Source organism: Rhinoraja longicauda, chromosome 4 (genome assembly GCF_053455715.1).
Source record: "Rhinoraja longicauda isolate Sanriku21f chromosome 4, sRhiLon1.1, whole genome shotgun sequence".
Classification (NCBI taxonomy): domain Eukaryota; kingdom Metazoa; phylum Chordata; class Chondrichthyes; order Rajiformes; family Arhynchobatidae; genus Rhinoraja; species Rhinoraja longicauda.
This window is the reverse complement of record NC_135956.1, coordinates 31,956,749-31,979,419: the sequence shown is the minus strand read 5'-3', so window position 1 is coordinate 31,979,419 and position 22,671 is coordinate 31,956,749. Positions and strand designations below refer to the sequence as shown.

The 22,671-nt window shown below is 39.6% G+C and overlaps 1 protein-coding gene across 1 annotated transcript; it reads left to right on the top strand.

Moving 5' to 3' along the window:
• Positions 1–60: 60 nt before the first annotated feature.
• armc1 (armadillo repeat containing 1) lies at positions 61–22,671 on the top strand. Its single transcript, XM_078398572.1, has 7 exons — positions 61–255; positions 873–1,073; positions 11,072–11,163; positions 12,491–12,677; positions 15,568–15,684; positions 19,276–19,350; positions 21,572–22,671. The coding sequence occupies exons 2-7, from the start codon at positions 912–914 to the stop codon at positions 21,761–21,763; spliced, it is 825 nt and encodes a 274-aa protein (XP_078254698.1). The 5' UTR covers positions 61–255; positions 873–911; the 3' UTR covers positions 21,764–22,671.

The window sequence follows — 22,671 nt, the reverse complement described above, 5'->3', positions numbered from 1 at the left end:
GTGGGAGGGCCGATGGACCAATGAGGGGCCGGGAGTGAGTTGGGTGGAGGGTGGGGGGCGGCGCGCCGGGCGGGGTCGGGTCGGGCCGGGCCGAGTGAGTGAGGGAGTCGCCGGTGGATTTTATTGGGCTGCTCGGTGCAAGGGATTGTATTCGCACGGTTTCATTCATTCACTCACTGTTGATGACAGCGAATCGAGTAACGGTCAACACGCGTTTTAAATCGACTACGATACCTAGAGCGTCTGGTTTTAAAGGTGCGTGGAAGCTATGGTTGCTGGATGTTAAACAGGGAGCTCCACTGCGGCCGAGGACTATAGGCTGAGTCGTTGTCAGGCCTGGTTCCGTGTCCCTTCAGGCTGGATTGTTATGTTAAGTCTTACATATTGTTTAGGTTCAAATATTATCCAGGCAATTAGTTAAATCTGAGTGCATTACTTGTGAAAGTTAGTACAATAAACGTTGATTAGAAGCATTTTCTCATTCCACAGATCCTGTTTGACCCTCTGAGTATTTACCCCGTATATATTACTCTGGTTATTTATAACAACTTTTTAAAGTTGAGGTTAACTGACTCCGTGAGGATGAACGAGAACTATTTTGACAGTATGTCTTGAACAGACTGTTTTCTATAATATTGTTTGATAAGCATCCATCTGTATTTTATACAGTCATGCAAAATTATAGTTGATATTACATAAACATTGCTTAAAATGTATACAAGCAAAACGTCTCTCATTTTCAACCAGTGATGCCTAAATTAAGACTGGAATAAATCTAACTTGAAGAGCTCTGAAGACATAATCTGACAAAGTTGACTAAACTAACCATGAATGCTTTGATGTATAATTACTTTTTACTATGCGCTTTACAGTTCATTGCTTAAACGTATGGCATAACGGATGGTGGCACAATGAGTGGGGAGCCTGATGCACTTGCTGTAGTAAACCAGCTACAAGATTTAGCAGCTGACCCCTTGAACAGACGAGCAATTGTACAGGATCAAGGATGTCTACCTGGGTTGATCCTGTTCCTAGATCATTCAAATCCTCAAGTTGTATATTCTGCATTATTGGTAAGTAGCAATCTGTTTCATTCACGTCATTCAATTTTCAAAAACAATCACTGGTAAATCTACGTTCCTTAAATTTATTGACGTTTGCCATTGCTTATTGACTCATTCGGACCCTTGGAGCAATGATGGAGAAGTCACACGTGTGTGAATAAACTATAGAAAGTGGCACACAAGGTACTTTAAAAATAGGATTTCAGATGGTTGGGTTTTTAAGTAGGCATGAAAGACAAAAGCAAGGAAATCCTCCCAAGTCATGTCCTGGGCCTCGGCATGTGTATAGAAATAGAGAAAAATAGGTACAGGAGTAGACACCTTGGCCCTTCGAGCCAGCACTGCCATTCAATATGGTCATGGCTGATCAACTAAAATCAGTACCCCGTTCCTGCTTTTTCCCCATATCCCTTGATTCTTTTAGCCGTAAGAGCTAAATCTAACAGTTTAAGAATGAGGGGTAGGCCATTTAGAACAGAGATGAGGATAAACTTTTTTAGTCAGAGAGTTGTGAATCTGTGGAATTCTCTGCCACAGAGGGCAGTGGAGGCCAATTCTCTGAATACATTCAAGAGAAAGCAAGATAGAGCTCTTAAGGATAGCGGAGTCAGGGGGTATGGGGAGAAAGCAGGAACGGGGTACTGATTGAGAATGATCAGCCATGATCACATTGAATGGCGGTGCTGGCTCGAAGGGCCGAATGGCCTACACCTGCACCTATTGTCTATTGTCTAACTCTCTTGAAAACATCCTGTGAATTGGCCTCCACTGCTTTCTGTGGCAGAGAATTCCACAGATTCACAACTCTCTGGGTGAAGAAATGTTTCCTTATCTCAGTCCCAAATGGCCTACTTCTTAAACTGTGACCTCTGGTTCTGAACTCCCCCAACATCGGGAACATTTTTTCTGCATCTAGCCTGTCCAATCCTTTGAGAATTTTATATGTTTCTATAAGATCCCCTCTCATCCTTCTAAATTCCAGTGAATACAAGCCCAGTCGACCCATTCTTTCATCATATGTCAGTCCTGCCATCCTGGGAATTAATCTGGTGAACCTACACTGCACTCCCTCAATAGAAAGAATGTCCTTCCTCAAAATAGGAGACCAAAATTGCACACAATAATCCAGGTGCGGTCTCACCAGAGCCCTGTACAACTGCAGTAGGACCTCCCTGCTCCTAAACTCAAATGCTCTCACAATGAAGGCAAACATGCCGTTAGCTTTCTGCACTGCCTGATGTACAACCACACCCAGGTCTCGTTGCACCTCCCCTTTTCCCAATCTGACGCCATTCAGATAATAATCTGCCTTCCTGTTCTTGCCACCAAAGGGGATAATTTCACATTTATCTACATTATACTGCATCTGCCCACTCACCCAACCTATCCAAGTCACCCTGCAGCCTCATAGCATCCTCATCGTAGCTCACACTGCCACCCAGCTTTGTGTCATCTGCGAACTTGGAGATGTCACATTTAATTCCCTCGTGTAAATCGTTGATATATATTGTAAATAACTGGGGTCCCAGCATCGAGCCTTGCGGCACCCCACTAGTTACTGCCTGCCATTCTGAAAAGGACTTATTAATTCCTGCTCTTTGCTTCCTGTCTTCCAACCAGTTCTTTATCCATGTAAATACCCTACCCCCAATATTATGTGCTCTAATTTTGCACACTAATCTCTTGTGTGGGACCTTGGCAAAAGCTTTTTGAAGGTCCAGATACACCACACTTCTCCCTTATCCATTCTACTTGTTACATCCTCAAAAAAAATTCCAGCAGATTAGTCAAGCATGATTTCTCCTTCATAAACCCATGCTGACTTTGACTGATCCTGTCACTGCTTTCCAAATGCGCTGCTATAACATATTTAATAATTGACTCAAGCATCTTCCCCACTACCGATATAAGGCTAACTGGTCTGTAATTCCCTGTTTTCTCTCTCCCTCTTTCTAAAAAAGTCGAGTTACATTGGCTACCCTCCAGTCCACAAGAACTAATCCAGAGCAGAGAGAACATTGAAAAATGATCACCAATGCATCCACGATTTCTAGGGCCACCTCCTTGAGTACTCTAGGATGCCGACCAACAGGCCCTGGGGATTTATCTGCCTTCATGGATAAAGAACCAGTTTACATGGATAAAGAACCAGTTTACCTAATACCATTTCCAGCTGATAACTACTAGCAATCCTATCAAATGCCTTCCAAAGCCCCATGTGCAGAATATCAACAACTCTAATGTGCTTAATTCTCCTCCACTGATTAATCGAAAAACTTGGGTAAGGCTCGGACACTATCGTACTTTAACAAGTCCATTACTCCTTTAAATGGCGATGAATTGTGTCCCAAGTTATGACATCATAAACCTTCCTCGCCCTCAATGATTGGCCTGTTTTCCTAGTTTATGACTCATCGTTCTGTTCAACAGTTAACCCTCTAGTTCTCTGGTATTTTCAAAATGAAAAACATTATTTGTTTCTGCTGTGAATTTGTAATTCTTTACATATCAATGGAGAATTGAAAGATTGTTTGAGAAGTCTTGTTTGAAAAGTCTTCGACATTTTAGTTCTTGCTACTTGCAGTGGCTTAAAATGCAACTTATTAGAGTTGTTGAAGTGTGTTGTAATCATTGACAACATTCAAAGTTTTCAAAGTTCACAATTGAACAAAATCCTGGTTTTCGGGCAAAACAAAAGCTAGGTAGGTTACACGGGTTTTCATGATCATAGAATATCTGGCTATTGCCTATGTGCTTGCTTTTATCACTGTGACGGGGACCTTTAGGCCGATAACTTCAGCTGTTGGCGCCGCTTTTATGTTCCTACTTGAAAAGATAATCATGAGACAGTTAGATTTGACCCTTAGGGCTACAGGAATCAAGGGATACGGGGGAAAAGCAGGAACGGGGTACTGATTTTAGATGATCAGCCATGATCATATTAAATGGTGGTGCTGGCTTGAAGGGCCGAATGGCCTACTCCCGCACCTATGTTTCTATGATGAAAATTGCTTTATTTTGCAGTTTGTTGTTTTGTGATTACTCTGCAGAAAGTTGGACTTCATTGCAAAGTATACATTTTTTTAAATATTGAGAAAATATTAAATAGAGTATCACTGTTGCAGTACCCTGTGCTTTCTATCTGCATACTCAATTAATATAGAGGGCTAGAATGGAAATTTTAAAAAAAGAGGGAAGCAAGATCATTGTGTGTTGATCAAGGCATTCCTACTGATTCTGATACCATCTAGTTGTTGCTTCTTTGTTTATTTGAATGAGGAAAGGCAGTATTATTTACTGGTAATCAAAATTGGTGAAGAATCGGGCAAATTTATGTTTCTGTTCAGTGATCATAGTATGCATTACATTTTTTTTCATGTGAAGTACCAGTTACCTGGTTCTACATAATATTTTATACAAGGGCTCCCTGGGTTACCTGACGAGGAAATCCAACTTTACGCAACATCTCCTGTGCATTTTCAAGTCAAATTGTGTTTATTGTCATTTAGGCAAGTATTTGATGAGGTAGAGGTGAAATAAATCGTGAATGGAGCTACATCACAGGCATAATAATAAAATATCTCATGGTATTCATTAATGACTGGCTACAGTATCTATTCCATTTGGTTAAATAAGGGTCGTGTTCTGGAGAATTGTGGCAAGTTTATGTCAAGTAATATGGTAATTACAGCTAGAGTAAAAGAACATTTCTGATTAAAGAGAAATTGTCTTATGAACACTTCTCGGGAACATAACAATCGCACAATATACTGACTATACTTGTGAATTATTTTGTCTTGTATTGAACAAAATGCAAACTGCAAGTGATACTTAATTCATCCTCACCCACAATACTCAATATGGTCAATTATTCAATGGTAGAGAAATGTAAGAGGCAGATTTCAGAGAAAAAACTTGGGTTGTAATAAATGGAATTGTGCAAAGTCCTAGTCACTGATTTTAAAATAAAGCAGTTCTTTAATAACAGTATTCCATTGAATAAAATATAGTAAATCGCACTCCATACACATTGGGGTGGCATGGTGGCGCAGCGGTAGAGTTGCTGCCTTAGAGCGCCAGAGACCTGGGTTCGATCCTGGCTATGGGTGCTTGTCTGTACGGAGTTTGTACGTTCTCCCTTGTGACCTGTGTGGGTTTTTTCTGAGAACTTCGGTTTCCTCCCACACTCCTAGGTTAATTGGTTTTGTGTTATTGTAAAAATTGTCCCTAGTATAGGGCAGTGTTAATGTGTGGGGATTGCTGGTCGGTGGGGACTCGGTGGGCCGAACAGCTTGTTTCCGCACTGAACTAAATTAAACTAAATGGGGAAAAAAGTTGACAAATCTTGGAATATAAAGCCATGAGCAAAAATATTTCAAATCATCCATCTTAGAAATAGATGCATTTCTAAATCTATTAAAAAAAACATTCTCGCTTTTATGCAATTGTTAAAAGAGACCATAACGCATTGGATGTGCAACACCATCCTTCTCCCACCCCGGCCTATTGGTCGTTGGCTCCCTGTACTGTCAAAGTGAGGCCCAACACAAGGTTGGGGAATAGCGCTGCATTTTCTGTCTTGGCACATTGCATTTTTCTGGTCTCGATATTGAAGTCTATCACTTAAGGTAACTTGGTTTCTCTGTCTCTATCAGTCATCCATCTGTAATATTGGCGCAGCTTCCTTTTTTCTTTCTGGGAGTGGAGGACATGATCTGCCTGACCTGCTGCTAGGCTTGCTGCTAAGGTCATACTATATGCAAAGGTTAGATATAGATTTCATGCATATGTATATGCATAAATATATTCCATCAGAAATTAGTATTTGGAGTAAACCAAACAATTGCAGATGCTAGAATCTGAAGCAAAAAGAGAAAATGCTGGAAGTCGTCAGCAGATTGGCAGGGTCAGTGGGCAGAAGAACAGTTGACAGTTCAATTTGAACTTTTCTTCAGAACTGGAAGTGTGCTGCAAAGGAGTTAAGATGAACACTGTAAAAGAGACCGAGAAATCCTATTGGTGAAAGCAATTGAATGTTGAGGTGCACGATCCTGGAGGGATAAGTGCCAGTGAATTTACACCTTTGCACTTTGGCATAAGGTCCTTGACATCAAACATTGGCTTTGTTTCTTTGCTGCTTGTTTTGCTGAATGCTTGTAGCATTTGTGGTTTTTATATGAGAAATAGATAGTTCTTGATGGAGACATTCCAATGTTTTGTCACCATGATTGCATGTTGCATCTGCAGGTTTTTAGATTTAGATTTAGAGATACAGCGCGGAAACAGGACCTTCGGCCTACCGGGTCCGCGCTGCCCAGCGATCCCCGCACATTAACACTATCCTACACGCCCTAGGGACAATTTTTTTACATTTGCGCAGCCAATTAACCTACATACCTGTACGTCTTTGGAGTGTGGGAGGAAACCGAAGATCTCGGAGAAAACCCACGCAGGTCACGGGGAGAACGTACAAACTCCGTACAGACGGCGCCCGTAGTCAGGATCGAACCAGAGTCTCCGGCGCTGCATTCGCTGTAAGGCAGCAACTCTACCGCTGCACCACCGTGCTACCCTTAAAGGTTAACTGTTTCATGTACAAGAACATCTGAATTAGTCTGCTGCAGCTTACTGTAGTCTCACCATTTATCAATACAGATCACCCTCGTTTTATGGCCATTTGGGTAGCAGAATTTTTCCCTTGCAGAAGTGACTACCCAAAAATTTGATATGGAAGAAAATTTCCCATCAAGCCATTAATGTGGAGAGTAAAAATTCTTGACAAGGGCACAGGCTTGGATTTATTATTGCCGCGTATACAGAGGCACAGTAACTGCCTCTTTGCTTTGCATGTGAGGCAAACAGATCAGATAATACCATACATAAATTCAATCAAGTCAAACTCAAGTACAATAGAGAGAGCAAAGGGGAAGATACAGAGTATAGATATGGTTCTTATCATTGTTGCACATCAGTTCAATAGACAAAGTCCAATGGCTCCTTCGTCTTGCTGACATTCAGGGAGAGGTTATTGATCTGACACCATATTACTAATTCTCTTCTCTTCATTGTTTGTGATGCAGCCCACCACAGTGGTGCCATTTGCAAACTTGTAGATGGAGTTAGAGCAGAATTTGGCCGCTCAATTGTGAATGTATAGAAAGTGTAGTAGGGGACTAAGAATGCATCCTTGTGGACCACTGCTGTTAAGAATTATTGTGGAGGAGATATTGTCACCTACCCCGCACAGATGGCAGAGGGGGATGGTGATTGTTGGGTCCGGGAGTTTGGAGATGAGTTTGGTCGACTTTATGATGTTACCGCAGAGCTATAGTTGATCAATGGGAGTCTAATATAGGTGTTGTTGTCTAGGTGTTAGAAACTTAGAAACATTGAAAATAGGTGCAGGAGTAGGCTATTCAGCCCTTCAAGCTAGCACCACCATTCAATATAATCATGGCTGATCATCCAAAATCAGTACTCCATTCCTGCTTTCTCCCCATATCCCTTGATTCCGTTAGGCCTAAGAGCTACATCGAAGGTAGACACAAAATGCTGGAGTAACTCAGCGGGACAGGCAGCATCTCTGGAGAGAAGGAATGGGTGACGTTTCGGGTCGAGACCCTTCTTTAGTCTTCAGCTATATCTAATTCTCTCTTGAAAACATCCAGTGAATTGGCCTCCACTGCCTTCTGTGGCAGAGAATTCCATCGATTCACAACTCTCTGGGTGAAGACGTTTTTCCTCATCTCAGTCCTAAATGCCTCATCTCACCTCAGTCCCTTATTCTTAAACTGTGACCCCTGGTTCCAACATGGGGAACATTTTTCCTGCATCTAGCCTGTCCAATCCCTTAAGAATTTTATATGTTTCTATAAGATTCCCTCTCTTCCCTCTAAGTGCCAGTGAATATTGTAATATAATTGTAATTAATTTATTAGCCAAGTATGTAAAAACACACAAAAAAAATGATTTGCCATACAGTCATACCAAAAAAGCAGTAAGACACACAACTACATAAAAATTAACATAAACATCCACTACAGCGCACTGTGATGGAAAGCAATAACGTATTATCTTCTTCCCTCCTTTTCTTCCACGGTCGGGGCAGTCGAACCATCCGCAGTTGGGGCGATTGAAGCTCCCGCAGCCTGCGAACGGCGCTCCCGCGATCAAGTCAAGTCAAGTCAAGTCAATTTATTTGTATAGCACATTTAAAAACAACCCACGTTGACCAAAGTGCTGCACATCTGACTAGGAAAAAAAAAGAAACATACAGTGGCAGGCAGCCAAACACAACGGCGCGGCCATCTTGAACAAAATGTTAATTCAATCACCCACAGTCCAACAACAAAAGCATTAAATAAGCATCAAAATTACACCCCCAAAAACACAGTCCAACAATAAAAGCACTAAACAGGCACCCAAATTACCTAACCCCCAAAAACACAGTCCAACAATAAAAGCATTAAATAGGCATTCAAATCACACAACCCCAAAACCCCCAAAAACACAGTCCAACAATAAAAGCGCTAAACAGGCATTCAAATTACACAACCCCAAAAAAACCCCAAAAACACAGTCCAACAATAAAAGCATCAAACAGGCACTCAAACCACCCAACCCCAAAAACACACAAAAAAAAGAAACATCCATCAAAGAAACATCCATCACAGTGAGTCTCCTCCAGTCCTCTCCTCACTGTGATGGAAGGCCACAATGTCTTTCCCTTCTCCTGCTGTCCTCGCCCGCAGTCAGGTTGTTGTGGTTGCAGGCCGCACCGGACGGTCCACAGCGGGCCAAGCCCAAGGCGCGTCGCGTCGCAGCCGCTCCCGCAGCCTCCGAAGACAGCACCTGTGGTTGGAGCTTCTGAATTTGATCCCTAACAAAGCGACTGCGAGCTCCACGATTATCCGCTGCAGTGCAGACGGAGTTATGATACGGAGAAAGGCGCATCTCCGTTGAGGAAAGGGATTTAAAAAAAGTTTCCCCCACCCCCCTACGCCCCACATAATACAAAACTAAAGATATACTAAAACATACATTTAACAACCGATTTAAAAACAACAAAAGAAGAAAAGGACGAGGCAGACTTGGCGAGGCTTCTTTCAATCTCTTTGAGCTCAGTCGCTCCATTCTTTCATCATATGTCAGTCCCGCCATCCCGGGAATTAACCTGGTGAACCTACGCTGCACTCCCTCAATAGCAAGAATGTCCTCCCTCAAATTAGGAGACCAAAACTGCACACAATACCAGATGTGGTCTTACCAGGGCCCTGTACAGCTGCAGTAGAACCTCCTTGCTCCTCTACTCAAATCTTCTCGCTATGAAGGCCAACATGCCATTTGCTTTCTTCACTGCCTGCTGTACCTGCATGCTTACTTTCGGTGACTGATGTACAAGGATACCCAGGTCTCATTGCACTCCCCTTTTCCTAATCTGACACCATTCAGATAATAATCTGCCTTCCTGTTCTTGCCACCAAAGTGGATAACCTCACATTTATCCACATTATACTGCATCTGCCCACTCACCTAACCTATCCAAGTTACCCTGCAGCCTCATTGCATCCCCTTCGCAGCTCACCCTGCCACCCAGCTTTGTGCCATCTGCAAACTTGGAGATGTTCCAAAGATGAGTGTAGGGCCAGGAAGATGGTGTCTGCTATGGACCTGTTGTGATGGTAAGCAAACTGCAGTGGATCAAGGGCTGAAGTTAATGTGTGCCACCAGTTTCTTGAAGCACCATGATGATGGATGTCAGAGCCACAGGACGGTTGTCATTGGGGCACGTTACCTTACTTTGCTTTGGCACTGGGATGATCGTGGTCTTTATAATCTCATGTTAACTCCCCATAACACACTGTCCTTTGTATTTTGCTTTACCCCTGCCAGAGTGGTCAGACATTTCTTTGCTGCATGTCATCTGCTAAATGTTCTATGGCTCTTTATCCTTTTTCAATCTGTATCCTCCTTGCAACTACCTTTTATGGTGGCCCCCTGCTTTATGAAAAAACAGGTGCCTCCCCCCCCCCCCCCCCGCTTTAAAGTAGTTTGTGTGACAGAAATTCACCCTTGCGGAATTTCCATCAGTTCCAAAAAAATCAGAGACATGGGAAAAAACTTTCTTTTTGTGCATTAGTTTTATATTACGTCACGATACACACAGATTTCTGGGAATGCAACCCCGCCTCTTGTGATTTGGTCGCCTGTGTTGTGAAACAATTGCTCTCAGATGAAGGGAATGAAGGTTGTGTCGATTATAAATGGTGGAGCCAGTTACAGTTTGCTAATCTGATGGCCCAACTCTATCTTCCATATCCCAACTCTATCTTCATTGGTTAGTCAATCCATTCAACATGCTAAGATATTATTCCACTGCCATTTTACTCGGAAGGAGAGATCTATGCAATTTAGAACGTGTTTTGATGGCAGACTCCATAACCACTGTGATTAGTAAAAGAAGCAAACATCATCAGAGCAAATATTTGGAAGAATAAAATTGCAGGGCTATGTGGAAAGTTGTCTTGATTTTTCAAGGACAGAGTGTGAAATGTGGCCTCTTGTGCAGTTTTTAATGTGGTTTTGCAGTAGAACTTTGTTAATACCATTTGAACTGATAATCTGGGAAATCTACTTTTGGCACAAGATGATGTGATGTTTCCACCATTTTGAAAATGTAAATGTGAAACATTATATTTAAACCTAAAAATCGTTATTGATGCATGTTTGATTTAAAACCAGGATTTTCATTTACATTGTTCAGTAATATTGGGGTTGCAATATATTGTTAAACGCTGATTGTATTTTTGATCTCGGCATCTCAACTGAATTGTCATATAGGTGCTTCCTTTTCAATGTTATAAAATAAAATTTAATATAGAAAGAGTGGGCTCTAGATATACTGATTTCTTGAGTTGTTAACTGCAGATTTTTCTATTTTCATATTGTACCTCATATTGTGAAGAATGGCAAGCTGTGCTTATTTTTCTTTTTCATTTGCATCTTAGGCTCTGCGATACCTAGCAGAATGTCGATCCAACAGGGAGAAAATGAGAAGTGAATTAGGCATGATGTTGAGTTTACAAAATGTAACCCAAAAGTAAGTCTATGGTATGGAATTGTTTCTATAGCTGAAATATGAGTTATGCTTACTCCAAGTCTCTATATTCACTACCACTCAGTCCGCCTAAACCTCCCTGATATCTCAGTTGCTAAACACCTTAACTCCCCCTCCCATTCCCATACTGACCTTTCAGGTCAGGGGCCTGGGCCTCCTCCACTGACAGAGTGAGGAACAGCGCCTCATATTTTGCTTGGGCAGCTTACACCCCAGCGGTATGAATATTGACTTCTCTAACTTGCTTTCCCTCTCCATCCCCCCCCCCCCCCTTCATAGTTCTCTGACCAGTTTGACTTCCCCCCTGATTAGATTATATCTCTGTATGCTTTGTTGTCACCTTCTCCTAGCTAACTGATCAATTCTACATTTTCCTTGAGCTTCGGCCCCTTTGTCTTGTTTCCACACCTTACATTTCTTTATCTCCCTCTCCACGACTCAATTTGAAAAAGGGTATTGACCCGAAATGTCATCCATGCCTTCTATCCAGAGCCCGCTGAGATACTCCAGCAGTTTGTATCTATCTCTATATTTTGAAGTTGTTCTTCTAAAAGACTTCTTCTGAATGGTGATGTCAAGGACCTCATTTCTGATATGTGTAAGACATGAAGATGTGTTTTAATGTCGATATTTTGCTCAAAGGACATTTTGCAACATTTGATATGCTAAAATAAATTGAGTAGAAATATTACCAATGTTAAGTCAATTTGTTGACAGTAGCAATTCACCTGTGCTTGCTGCTGACCTGTATGGTAAATGTTTGGTAAATCCTCTTGAGAATCCACTATTTGTTAACTTGCTGCCAAGTATCAGCTTGAGTTTCACATCTGTGAAGCCATGAGTGATTTAATGCTGTCAAATTGGGGGAAGTACCTAATTCACTCATGATTCATTTCAATTTCTGACATCTTATGTGCTTAATATTAGTTATTAGGATTTGTGCATTCCTACCTAACAACTACATTGCGGAGAACATGCCCTACTTAGAGGTGTAATAGATTGAATATAGACACTTTAAAAAATCAAATTCTTTCCCATCTTCAATGATGGTGATGTTGGCAGATACGATTGTGGAATTTAAGAGGCTTTTAGATAGGCACATGGAAGTGTTGGGAATAGAGGGATATGGGCCATATACTGGCAGATGAGAACGGTTTAACTTGGCATTGTGTTCGGCACAAACATTGAGCTGAAGGGCCTGTTCCTGTGCTGTTCTGTATCAAATTTAAAATGTAATAGATTTTTGTTGCATTGAACACTCATTTTTCTGAAGATTGTTACATTAAAGCACTATTTTTTTTCTTCCAAGGACAACAACACCTGGTGAAACTAAGAACTTAGCAAATGAAGTCTATGAAATTTTGCAGTCTTCAAGCAGCGAGGAGTCAGATCACACAGATTATAACTCGCATAGGCGCAAGCCACAATTTTTTCTGGGAAGTACTAACAAACGTGCAAAAACTGTTACCCTGCAAATAGATGGTTTGGATGATTCGGTAAGACATTACTGTTAACTATTAGTGTTCTTCTTGATTTACTTTGGAAATGCGTCTTTTTAAGCTGGTCATACATTTTGGATCAGTGAATGGTTTTATCCAGCTTTTTTAGGCAGACATAAGCATTTTACAATAAGAATAACTGCATAAAGTTAGATCCATATTTCTCAAATTGTGGCTCCCAAAGATTTTCTTTAAGGTAATCTGTGACATTTTTTAGATTTATGTCAATAACGAAGCATATATTGACTTTGATAAATGGTTGCTCCAGTTTTACTTTGGTTTCCCCAATATATTTGCATTCAAATGTTTATTGTTTTTTAAATGGATGATAGAAATATTTGCACATTTTAGTGTTTTTACCCACTCTTTTTTAGTTCTGAGCGAATCTCCTTCTGACACAATAGCATCTCTATTCCATTTGTCTTGTCTCTATCTTTTTGAGGTGTTGCTGGGAACTGCATCCAATTTGCAGTGAATTTGAATGTTTGATTTAGTTTTGGGCCTGGTGATTCAAATGACCAAATTGTACTTTCCGTTTAAAAGAATCTGTTGTTGACTAATGGGAATCAAACAACTTTCCATAGTTAATTTGTTTAAGTTGTACCCTAACTATTTGAACTGTGTTTTAAGTGATCAATGTTCTTGATGCTTGCTTTTTGATTTGTATGTCTCTTAAATTGCATGAATGGAATGTATGGTCATTATGCATGCATGTCTGGTCATTATCCCCCAACGGCATCATGTTTTCTATGGTAACCTTCCGGAAACATTTATAAAATGAGACCTCCTTGGGGTCTGATTAAATAATTTGAACAGGTAATGAGTAGGAAAGGATTAGAAGGATATAGGCCTAATATAGGCAATCGGACTAGCTTATTGATTGGTGGGTGAATTGGGCTGAAGGGCCTGTTTCTGTGCTTTATGTTTGTACTGGACCAAGTGGACCCGTTGGGCCCAAACCTCTCCTGCATTTGTGCAGCACCCTCTTCTCCCCTCCCTCCTCCCTCCCTCCAGAATCAAGTGTCTTTTTTGCCAACTTTGTCAATAACTGGTTGATTATAATTAATGGACCAGGATCTCTAGACTGCAGCATGCCACATACTTGTGCATACAGCAACAGCAGCTTCCTTAAGGCCAGCCACATACTTGTGCATACAGCAACAGCAGCTTCCTTAAGGCCAGCCACAACCTAATTGGTATTTCCAAGTGAAACTGGGAGCATTTGTCAGGAATGTCAGCCTGTGTGGAAGACTTGTGCATAATGGAGCATCACACTCCAAGTAAGACAAGCGAAGAAAACTTATTGGTGTGTAAGAGAGATGTGTAATGATGCAGTTTTTTTCACACAAGAAAAAAACTAATTTTTACTTGATTAATTTTCCAGCAAGTCCATTGGCACGCATAAATTCCTTTACTGTCTGTTCTTCTACGACGTATTTGAAGAAAGAAATTGGTCATTTTCATAGTATATCCTGATCTAAAATTATGTCACAGATTTTGCTGTACAAGCCACCCTTGGGTAACGAAAGGGTACCTTTCCTAGCCCAGGATTAGTAATCTGAAATGTTAGGAGATTTCTCCTTTTGAAGTCGGTGATTAGCTCCTTGCTTTTGTTGATGTTGTGGGTGAGGTGGTACCACATCAACCAAGTGTTCTATCACTCCTGTATGCTGACTTACCATCACATATTCAGCCATTACAGTGGTGTCGTCAACGACAAGATAATGAATTCTCAGGTATTTATTAGAAGTTGCATGTCGAGAAGTACCATTTAAATTTGCCATGGAACGGTACCAATTTTGCTCTGCTAATGACAGTTTTCCATGAAGAATCCACAGTTTAGCTCAACCACTCTTCATGCCTTCCTACCACTTGCAAGGATTCTATTCTATTTTCCCATTTCTTCAGCATTTACAATCATGAGACTTTCCACATAGGTGTCTCTGGGATGTCTTTATTCTCCCTGATACATGCCGTCATGGTGAGCAAAGTAAACAGAGCCTTTTGTCCTTTTCATTCATCCCTCCTTTGCTTGTTTATTTTTCTGTTTTAATTCCCTTTTCTCCTTTTTCACTTTTAAAGGAAAAAAAGGGAATTGATTAAATAGATTTAATAGAGATGGTCAAAATGGATAGTTTCGTCTGTCTATATCTCTAATTTCCCTTTCTCCTGACTCAGTCTGAAGAAGGGTGTCAACCCGAAACATCACCTGTTTTTCTCCAGAGATGCTGGCTGAACCACTGAGCTACTCCAGTTTTTTGTGTCGAAAAGGTCAAAATAGATGCATTTTGAAGCAAAATTGGTTAAACACTTTCACGATTAGAAGATGAAGGGAATTTTTTTAAATGTTTTGATTGGTTGGCATGTGAGAAAGATGATGATGGACTATTCTGTAATGACACTTGTAAATTGATAAATAGTTGAAGGAATAAACTTTAAAAGATAAAGTCCACGCATTAGGATTAAGATGTATTTTATGAATTGGTGTGAGTGTAATAGGTCTATAGCCCACATGAATGCTTTTGTCTTTTAAATTTCACAAAGTAGCTACTAAATACCTTGGAGAGGCCACCACTCAGCACGTGATGAGATGTGGAATTTTCTTCTGGCTTATTTAAATATTAATTTGGTTTGATAATTGTTGAAAAGACAGATTTAAAAACATTTGCAAACTATTTATCTGTTCCATAATTAGTTTCATAATTAACCTTGCTGTGTCCATTTAAACCACTATTGACTCATTAAAACAATTGAATAATTAAGATTGCCTTGTTTTAGCAGCTGTAAAACAGTGCAAACTGTGGACCTCTTATACTGGTGCTCACAGTAAATTTAGTTTCATCATAATACATTATGATAGATCTAATTTGCTTTCCTTTGTTTTTAGTCACGGAGAAGCATTTGTGAAGAAGCATTATTGAAAATCAAAGGTGTTATCAGTTTTACTTTCCAAATGACTGTGAAAAGGTGTATAGTGCGGATCCGATCAGATCTAAAAGCAGAGGTAGGTTTATTTAAAAAAGAATTGGTGTTTCATTGAGGAATTGTACGTTGTCTTCTGAGTTGCATATGTTTCCCAATAAATTAAATTGCCTGTTATCTTTTTCTTTAAATGATTTGTGGCAGAATTCTCCCACGGCCACTTACAAAATTAGGTCAAATGCTTACCTTTTTTTTCCAACTATCGATGATCGTTACTGAGCCAAATGACTGTATTTGCATCGAAGTCGCACGTGTTTTATATACAACAAAATGAGTTGTAATTGTAGATGATTTTGTTTGTTAATAAGTACTAAATTATAACTCAATAGATTATCTTAAAATGATTTAACCTTTAAAACAAATACCAATATTAACTGAAAATAACCAATCAACGATGGTACTTTTTGCAATTATTCATAAAAGAAAAGCTAAACCTATGAATTATCACGTGCTATTTCTAAGAAACAAAATGATGACAACTCTGCTTTCTTGATTTTCTAACCATATGGATTTAAGTTTCATTATTTTGCATCATTAAGTTTTATTCTGTTAACTAAGGTTTAGGACATGATAACAGATCTTAAATTTTTAACTCTCGAATACTACAGCAATATTTTCGATTAGAAATATCTGCTTTTAAGTATACCAGGTTCAGGTGCATGTTGTGTGTGTATGGTTGAAGAAACACGTTTAGCATGATGTAATTGCATGGGGCACAATGCTGTAGATAACAATTGGACTTAACTGTTTTTATGCTCAGCTGCTAAATCTTAATAGAAAATTACTTCAAACTGTGGTGCTCCTATTCAAGAGAAGAAAATAAAGAGGAAACAGCAGGCCAGTTGGCTTGACAATCATGTTGGTGAAAAAAGTATGCGATTGCTTATGAATGAAATAATATCTGAAAGGTTAGAATATCAAGAAGCCTGATAAATTTGACTGTTCGGAGAATGTAATGAGAAGAATGGATAAAGGGGAACCTGCAGATCTGGATTTCAAATACAAAATATTTGACAGGTGCCATACAAATAATGACTCCATTAGATAAGAACTTAGAGAAGGGAGTAAAACATAAATATAGGATTAGCTAATAAACACAAAATGCAGTTGGAATGAATGGGCTACTTTCAGGTTGACAAGCATTAATCAGTTGGATGCCACAGTGATCAGTAATGAGGCCATAACTATTTGCAGTCCACATTCATCACTTGGATTAAGGAACTAAATGTAGTAGAGACACATTTGCTAATGGCACAGATGGGTGGGAAAGCAGGTTGTTGGATGGATATGGTCTCTGGAGAGCTACAAATAGGTTAAATTGGTGTTAAATTCAAACAGATGGTGTACAATTGGGATTGTGAGGTTTAGTTTGGTTTATTGTCACGTGTACTGAGGTACAGTGATAAGCTTTTGTTGAGTGCTAACTAGTTAGCAGAAAGATGATGCATTTACAGTTATACATTTACTTAAATGGGAAGAATGGAGCAGGGGAATGTTGTTTAAGGGCTGAGGTGGTGGCTTAGCAGTTGGAGCTGCCACCTCAGAACTTGCAACCCGGGTTTAATTTTAACATCTGATGTGTTTGTGGAGTTTACACATTCTTCCCGTGATTATGTAGGATTCCCACCAAGCCCCACCCCACCCCATATACACTGGGTTTCTTCCACAATACCAAACTCTTGCTGATTGGCAGGTTACCTACTGTAGTGTGGTAGCTGATGAGCATGCAAGAGAGAATAAGTTACAGGGAAGTAGGGAATGGATTTGCTGTGAGAGCCAACATAAACCCGGTAGATCAAATAGCCACATCCTTTTGTCATACAAAACTCTCCAGAGTATCATCTTATGACTGGCTTTCTTCATCCATGAAACACAAAATTATATGCAGGTAATTTGGAAGCAAGTACAAAGGTCTTTACTGCATGAGTGCAAATTTACATGACTTTAGTAATGATCTCCTTATTTAAGGAAGAATATGCTTACATTGGCAACAGCGCAGAGTGTTCAATGAGTTAGTTGCTGGAATGAAGAGGTTATTTTAGAAGGAATGATCAAGTAGGTTTCACTTGCGTTTACCAGAGTTTAAAATAGTGAAATAATGAAGCATAAGTGGATGCTGAGAAAATGTTATCCTTCATGAGGAAATTTGAACCTTAGGAGAATAGCTTCAGACTAAGGAGATGCCCATTTAAAATTGAAATGAAGAACAATTCTCTACACTTGTGTTATGAAAGCCAAATTGTTAAATATATTTAAGGCCTGAAACAGAAAGATCTTCGGGTTGTAGATGAGGTGACGGTAGTCGTGATCAGCAGGGGTGTGGATCACTCCCCAAGGTTTAGTTTAGGGATACAGTGCGGAAACAGGCCCTTCGGCTCAACGATCCCCGCACATTAACACTATCCTACCCTAGGGACAATTTATACATATATACCAAGCCAGTTAACCGACAAATCTGTATGTCTTTGGAGTGTGGGGGGAAAACAAAGTCCTCCGAGAAAATCCGTGCGGTCACGGGGAGAACGGATAAACTCCGTACAGACAGCACCCGTAGCCAGGATCGAATCCGGGTCTCTGGCGCTGAAAGCGCTGTAAGGCAGCAACTCTACCACTGCATGCCGCCCATTTGATCAATCATATCAAATGGCAGAGCATGCTCTGAGTTTACTCATTTTTAGTTCAGAGATACAGGATGGAAACAAGCTCTGCGGCCCACCAAGACTTTGCCGACCACAATCACCTGTATACTAGCTTTATCTTACACACTAAAGACAATTTACAGATGTTAATTAACCTAATTGCCCAGTTTTGGAATGTGGGAGGAAGCCGGAGCACTCGGAGAAAATCCATGCAGGTGCAGGGAGAACGTACAAAACTCTGTACGGACAGCATCTATAGTCAGGATTGATCCCAGGTCTCTGGCGCTTTGAAGCAGCAACTCTACCACTGTGCCACTATGTCGCCGTAAAGTCATCTTTATGACCAGATTTTTTTCTTGATGGTGAACATAACCAGGATTTTCTGCAAACAATCTACTATTCAGCTTTATTGGATAACATGACGTGGTGAGGGTGGAGGTTGGAATATTGATAGCATAATCAATTTTTTTGTTGTTGTAAATGCAAGATTTCCAGTTTGTGACCAATTAGAAAATTTGGGATAAATGTGAGATTATTTAATCCATATGTATTTATAATCAATATTTTTTAAATTTGCTTTTATCTTGGAGTTTATAACATGTGATTTGAAGTCGGCAACATTTAATTTTAGAAGAAGGGATGTTCTGAATGAGAAGTCTTAAAATATTGTTCATTTGAACATTTTGTGAATTATTTTTAAAAGTAATTTTAGCTTAATGGCTTTTTAACTTTTGACATGCCCTGTAAAAAAAATACAATTTAAGGGCCAATAGAGGACAGGAAAGTGCCCTGACATATAATGTGGTTCATTTATATAACTTTGACTATGTAAATTATTTTTCCAGAAACCAGTTAAAAACATTCAATTTTTGTAATGTTGTCTGGCAAGCTGCTGATTTTTGTTTCCTTTCAATGGAAGTGTGAACCTTGCTTGCTTTAAACAATACTGTTAATGGTTTGTTTTTTTGTCGTAGGCATTGGCATCTGCTATTGCAGCAACCAAAATTTTGAACGCACAACAAGTAATCAAAACTGAAAGTGGAGAGGAGGTAAGAAAAAATCTGCAATTTGGGACTTAACTATTTTATTATGCTTTGACATCTGTTCTCCAGTTTCAAGGCATTGTGACTGGTAAACATACCACTCCTAAAAAATCTGAATATCTGCAAGAAACTGAATTCTGTTAGTAGGCGGCTTGGATCATGCCCTTCCAAAGAACATCTAGCTTTTTGCTTTTTTCCAGCCACCCGCCCCCATTGATACAAAACATAATTCACATGCATAAGAATTCAGACAAGGCCAACATTTTTCTTAATACTGCACAGTAATGTCCCTGAACTTGAGTCCTAATGTTTAGACAGTTCTGAAACTTTTCTGAACACACCGTATAAATCTCTGAACAGTGTTCTTCTTTGAATAGCATATTTAAAAAAAAGAGATTCTTGTCTAAAATTATAAGTCAGTTTGCTCCAATCTTTTGTCAAGATCTAGCAATAAAAGTACAAGGCTTTGCGATATCAGTAGATGACTGGCCAACTGCAGCATGCCCATCCACTGACCACCGTTAAGCTGGAGTGTTTATAGTTTGTACATCAGAGATCAGTTCATTACTTTATTCACAAGATCCATGTCCTTGCGTTTTCATGTTAGTTTATTGACTTGTCATATGTCATGTTAGTTTATTGACTTGTCATATACACCAGGGTGTAATAAAGGTCCTTGTTCACGTGAAGTTCAGAGTAAAACAGTGTGGATACAGTAATAATATGACGAGCTCAAAACAGCGGAATGGTGCTGTGTAGGAAGGAACTGCAGATGCTGGTTTAAACCGAAGATAGACACAAAATGCTGGAGTAACTCAGTGGGACAGGCAGCATCTCTGGATACGAGGAATGGGTAACGTTTTGGTCTGAGGAAGGGTCTCGACCCAAAATGTCACCCATTCCTGATAGCCTTACAGAGACCGTGCTTGACTGTCTATACACGTGCGGGAACATAATTCTCGAAAATGTTTTATTGTCAGGCAACTTGTAATACAAGGTATCTGTCTGTTGCGATAAATAGAGAATGTAAAAATCCATTGGTACAGTCCTGATCTTCATGTACCTACAGTCTCCTTTATTCTTGCAAGCTAAGATTATTTAAAATCTGGTTCGAATTGATTATTTCTACATCTATTTTAGAGTGTGTCTGCCTACAATTAAACACAATTGAATCAGTATGTGTGAAGTTTTAGCTCAAGATCACCTGTCACACATGCATCTTTAGTAAATTACCTTTTCTTAACAACTTTTTACTATCTTAATTTTTGTATTTGGCACTTGGTTTGTGTTCCCGCACCTATTTTTCTCTGCACCCCCTCCCCCATTTTAATTGTACCATATACTTTGTTTTGCTCCCACCATTGACAAAGTGAATTGTTTTTCACAAAACTATTGTCAAGTGCAAACTTAAATTATGCATTCCATTTTCAAGTCTAGTGCAACATAGTCCTTGCTCTGCCACTGCCCTTCAGCCCCGAACTACTCTGATTATAGTGTGGAAGAATAAGGCAAATGTTGCATAACATGCACCTGAAAATGATTGGCCAACACGGTGAAGTTGCTTTACATTTGTATTAATAAATAGTAATAGCAATATGCTTTGATGCAAGTAATCAGTTGAAAGTTCTGCTCTGAACTGTTGTGCATGGTAAGTAGTTAGATGATAGACAGCAAATGGAAAGTTCAACAACATTGCAGTACAGGTGTCAGAAGTTATGGGGAGAAGGCAGGAGAATGGGGTTAGGAGGGAGAGGTAGATCAGCCATGATTGAATGGCGGAGTAGACTTGATGGGCCGAATGGCCTAATTCTACTCTTATCTTGTGGTCTTATGAACATTGCTATCTTCAAACAATGGTAGATCCATGTGAATGCTGGAGATGAGGATGAAACAGTCGTAACTGTCTTCATTTGGATCATCCAGTTCTGTCATGCCACATTGGGTGAGTGGGGAGGGGGAGTGAGAAGGGGCAGTGTGCTCTAGATTCTGCCATCAGATTGTTTCTCCTCAAAAGTGTTACATTTTATAAACAATCTACTTCATGTGGAAGGAAACTTAAAATGTGTATTTTGTATAATGACTGCATTAGTGGCACCTTGTTTGACTTGTTAACAGTTAATAGCAAGCAAGTTCAATATCACATAAATAACAGCCAAAGGAAATGGTTCTTTTCCTTACCTAGGATAGTTTGTCATTGGTTTTTGAACTTTTTGATCATATTTTATAGATGCTGGTTCCGTTCCATGGTACACCTGTTGAAGTTGAGGAAAACACAGATTTACCAGACTACTTGCCTGAAGATGAGAGTCCAGCAAAAGATAGCAACAATGCTGTATCTCGTGTGGGGAGTAACAAGGAAGTTGGGAGTGGCTGGTTCAGTACAGCAGCAAACTTTTTATCGCGGTCATTTTATTGGTGACATGTGGGATCGGCATCAGAGTCGTTGCACATAGGATTGTGGAAACAGTTTTTCCATTGTTGTGATGAATTGCCCAGTGCAATTTATACTAACGCAAACACTGCAATTTGTAGAGGCTTTATGTATATTGCATCTTCACCTAAACAAGAAGTTAAGCTATTGGCAATAGAGGAGATCCCTTCTGCCTTTGTCACTGAATTGCCTCACAATCATGTTTTTATTTTTCAACGGGTCCACATCAGTACCAAAATTACATCAAAACTAAAGCTTGAACAACCAGAATATGGACAGATTCTTCTGCAGCATCCTACGTTGGGTCCCATATTCAATTCTTATTTCTTGAATACTGTACAGAAGACCTTTTTGTTATGTGTTGTGCATGAATTTATTTTGGATGTTACACTGTTCAGTGGCATTCACAAACAGTTGCAGTTTACCCAAGATCTAAAGCGTTACATACATTTGCCTTACATTTTGTTCAAATTCTGAAACCTTTATAATGTATGCCTTTTCTATTTGTTTTCTATTTGAATAATGAAATACAGCATGCTCATTGGTGCATTTTGTCCTTGTAACTTATTAATTTTCAGCCATATCTGTGCACTAAAGTAGCACCCTGCTCAATGTTACTGACATGTTGCCTTTTAATCTAGTTTTTCAACACTTAAAGTAATTTGTCAAAGCTCATTAACTGCACTTTGTTGCATTATAAGAGAAAGAGATTCAATTTTACTTTGCCAGATATAAACTATAATTTGATATTTGAATGTTTGAGGTGAAAGGCATGTATAGTGTTCAACAAACGTCCTTGTTATGACTTTATTCATGTAAACAACACTTAATTTGGCAGACCATTCAATAAATGCATATCATTGTAATATATGTTCCATTAAACGTATTGGACTATG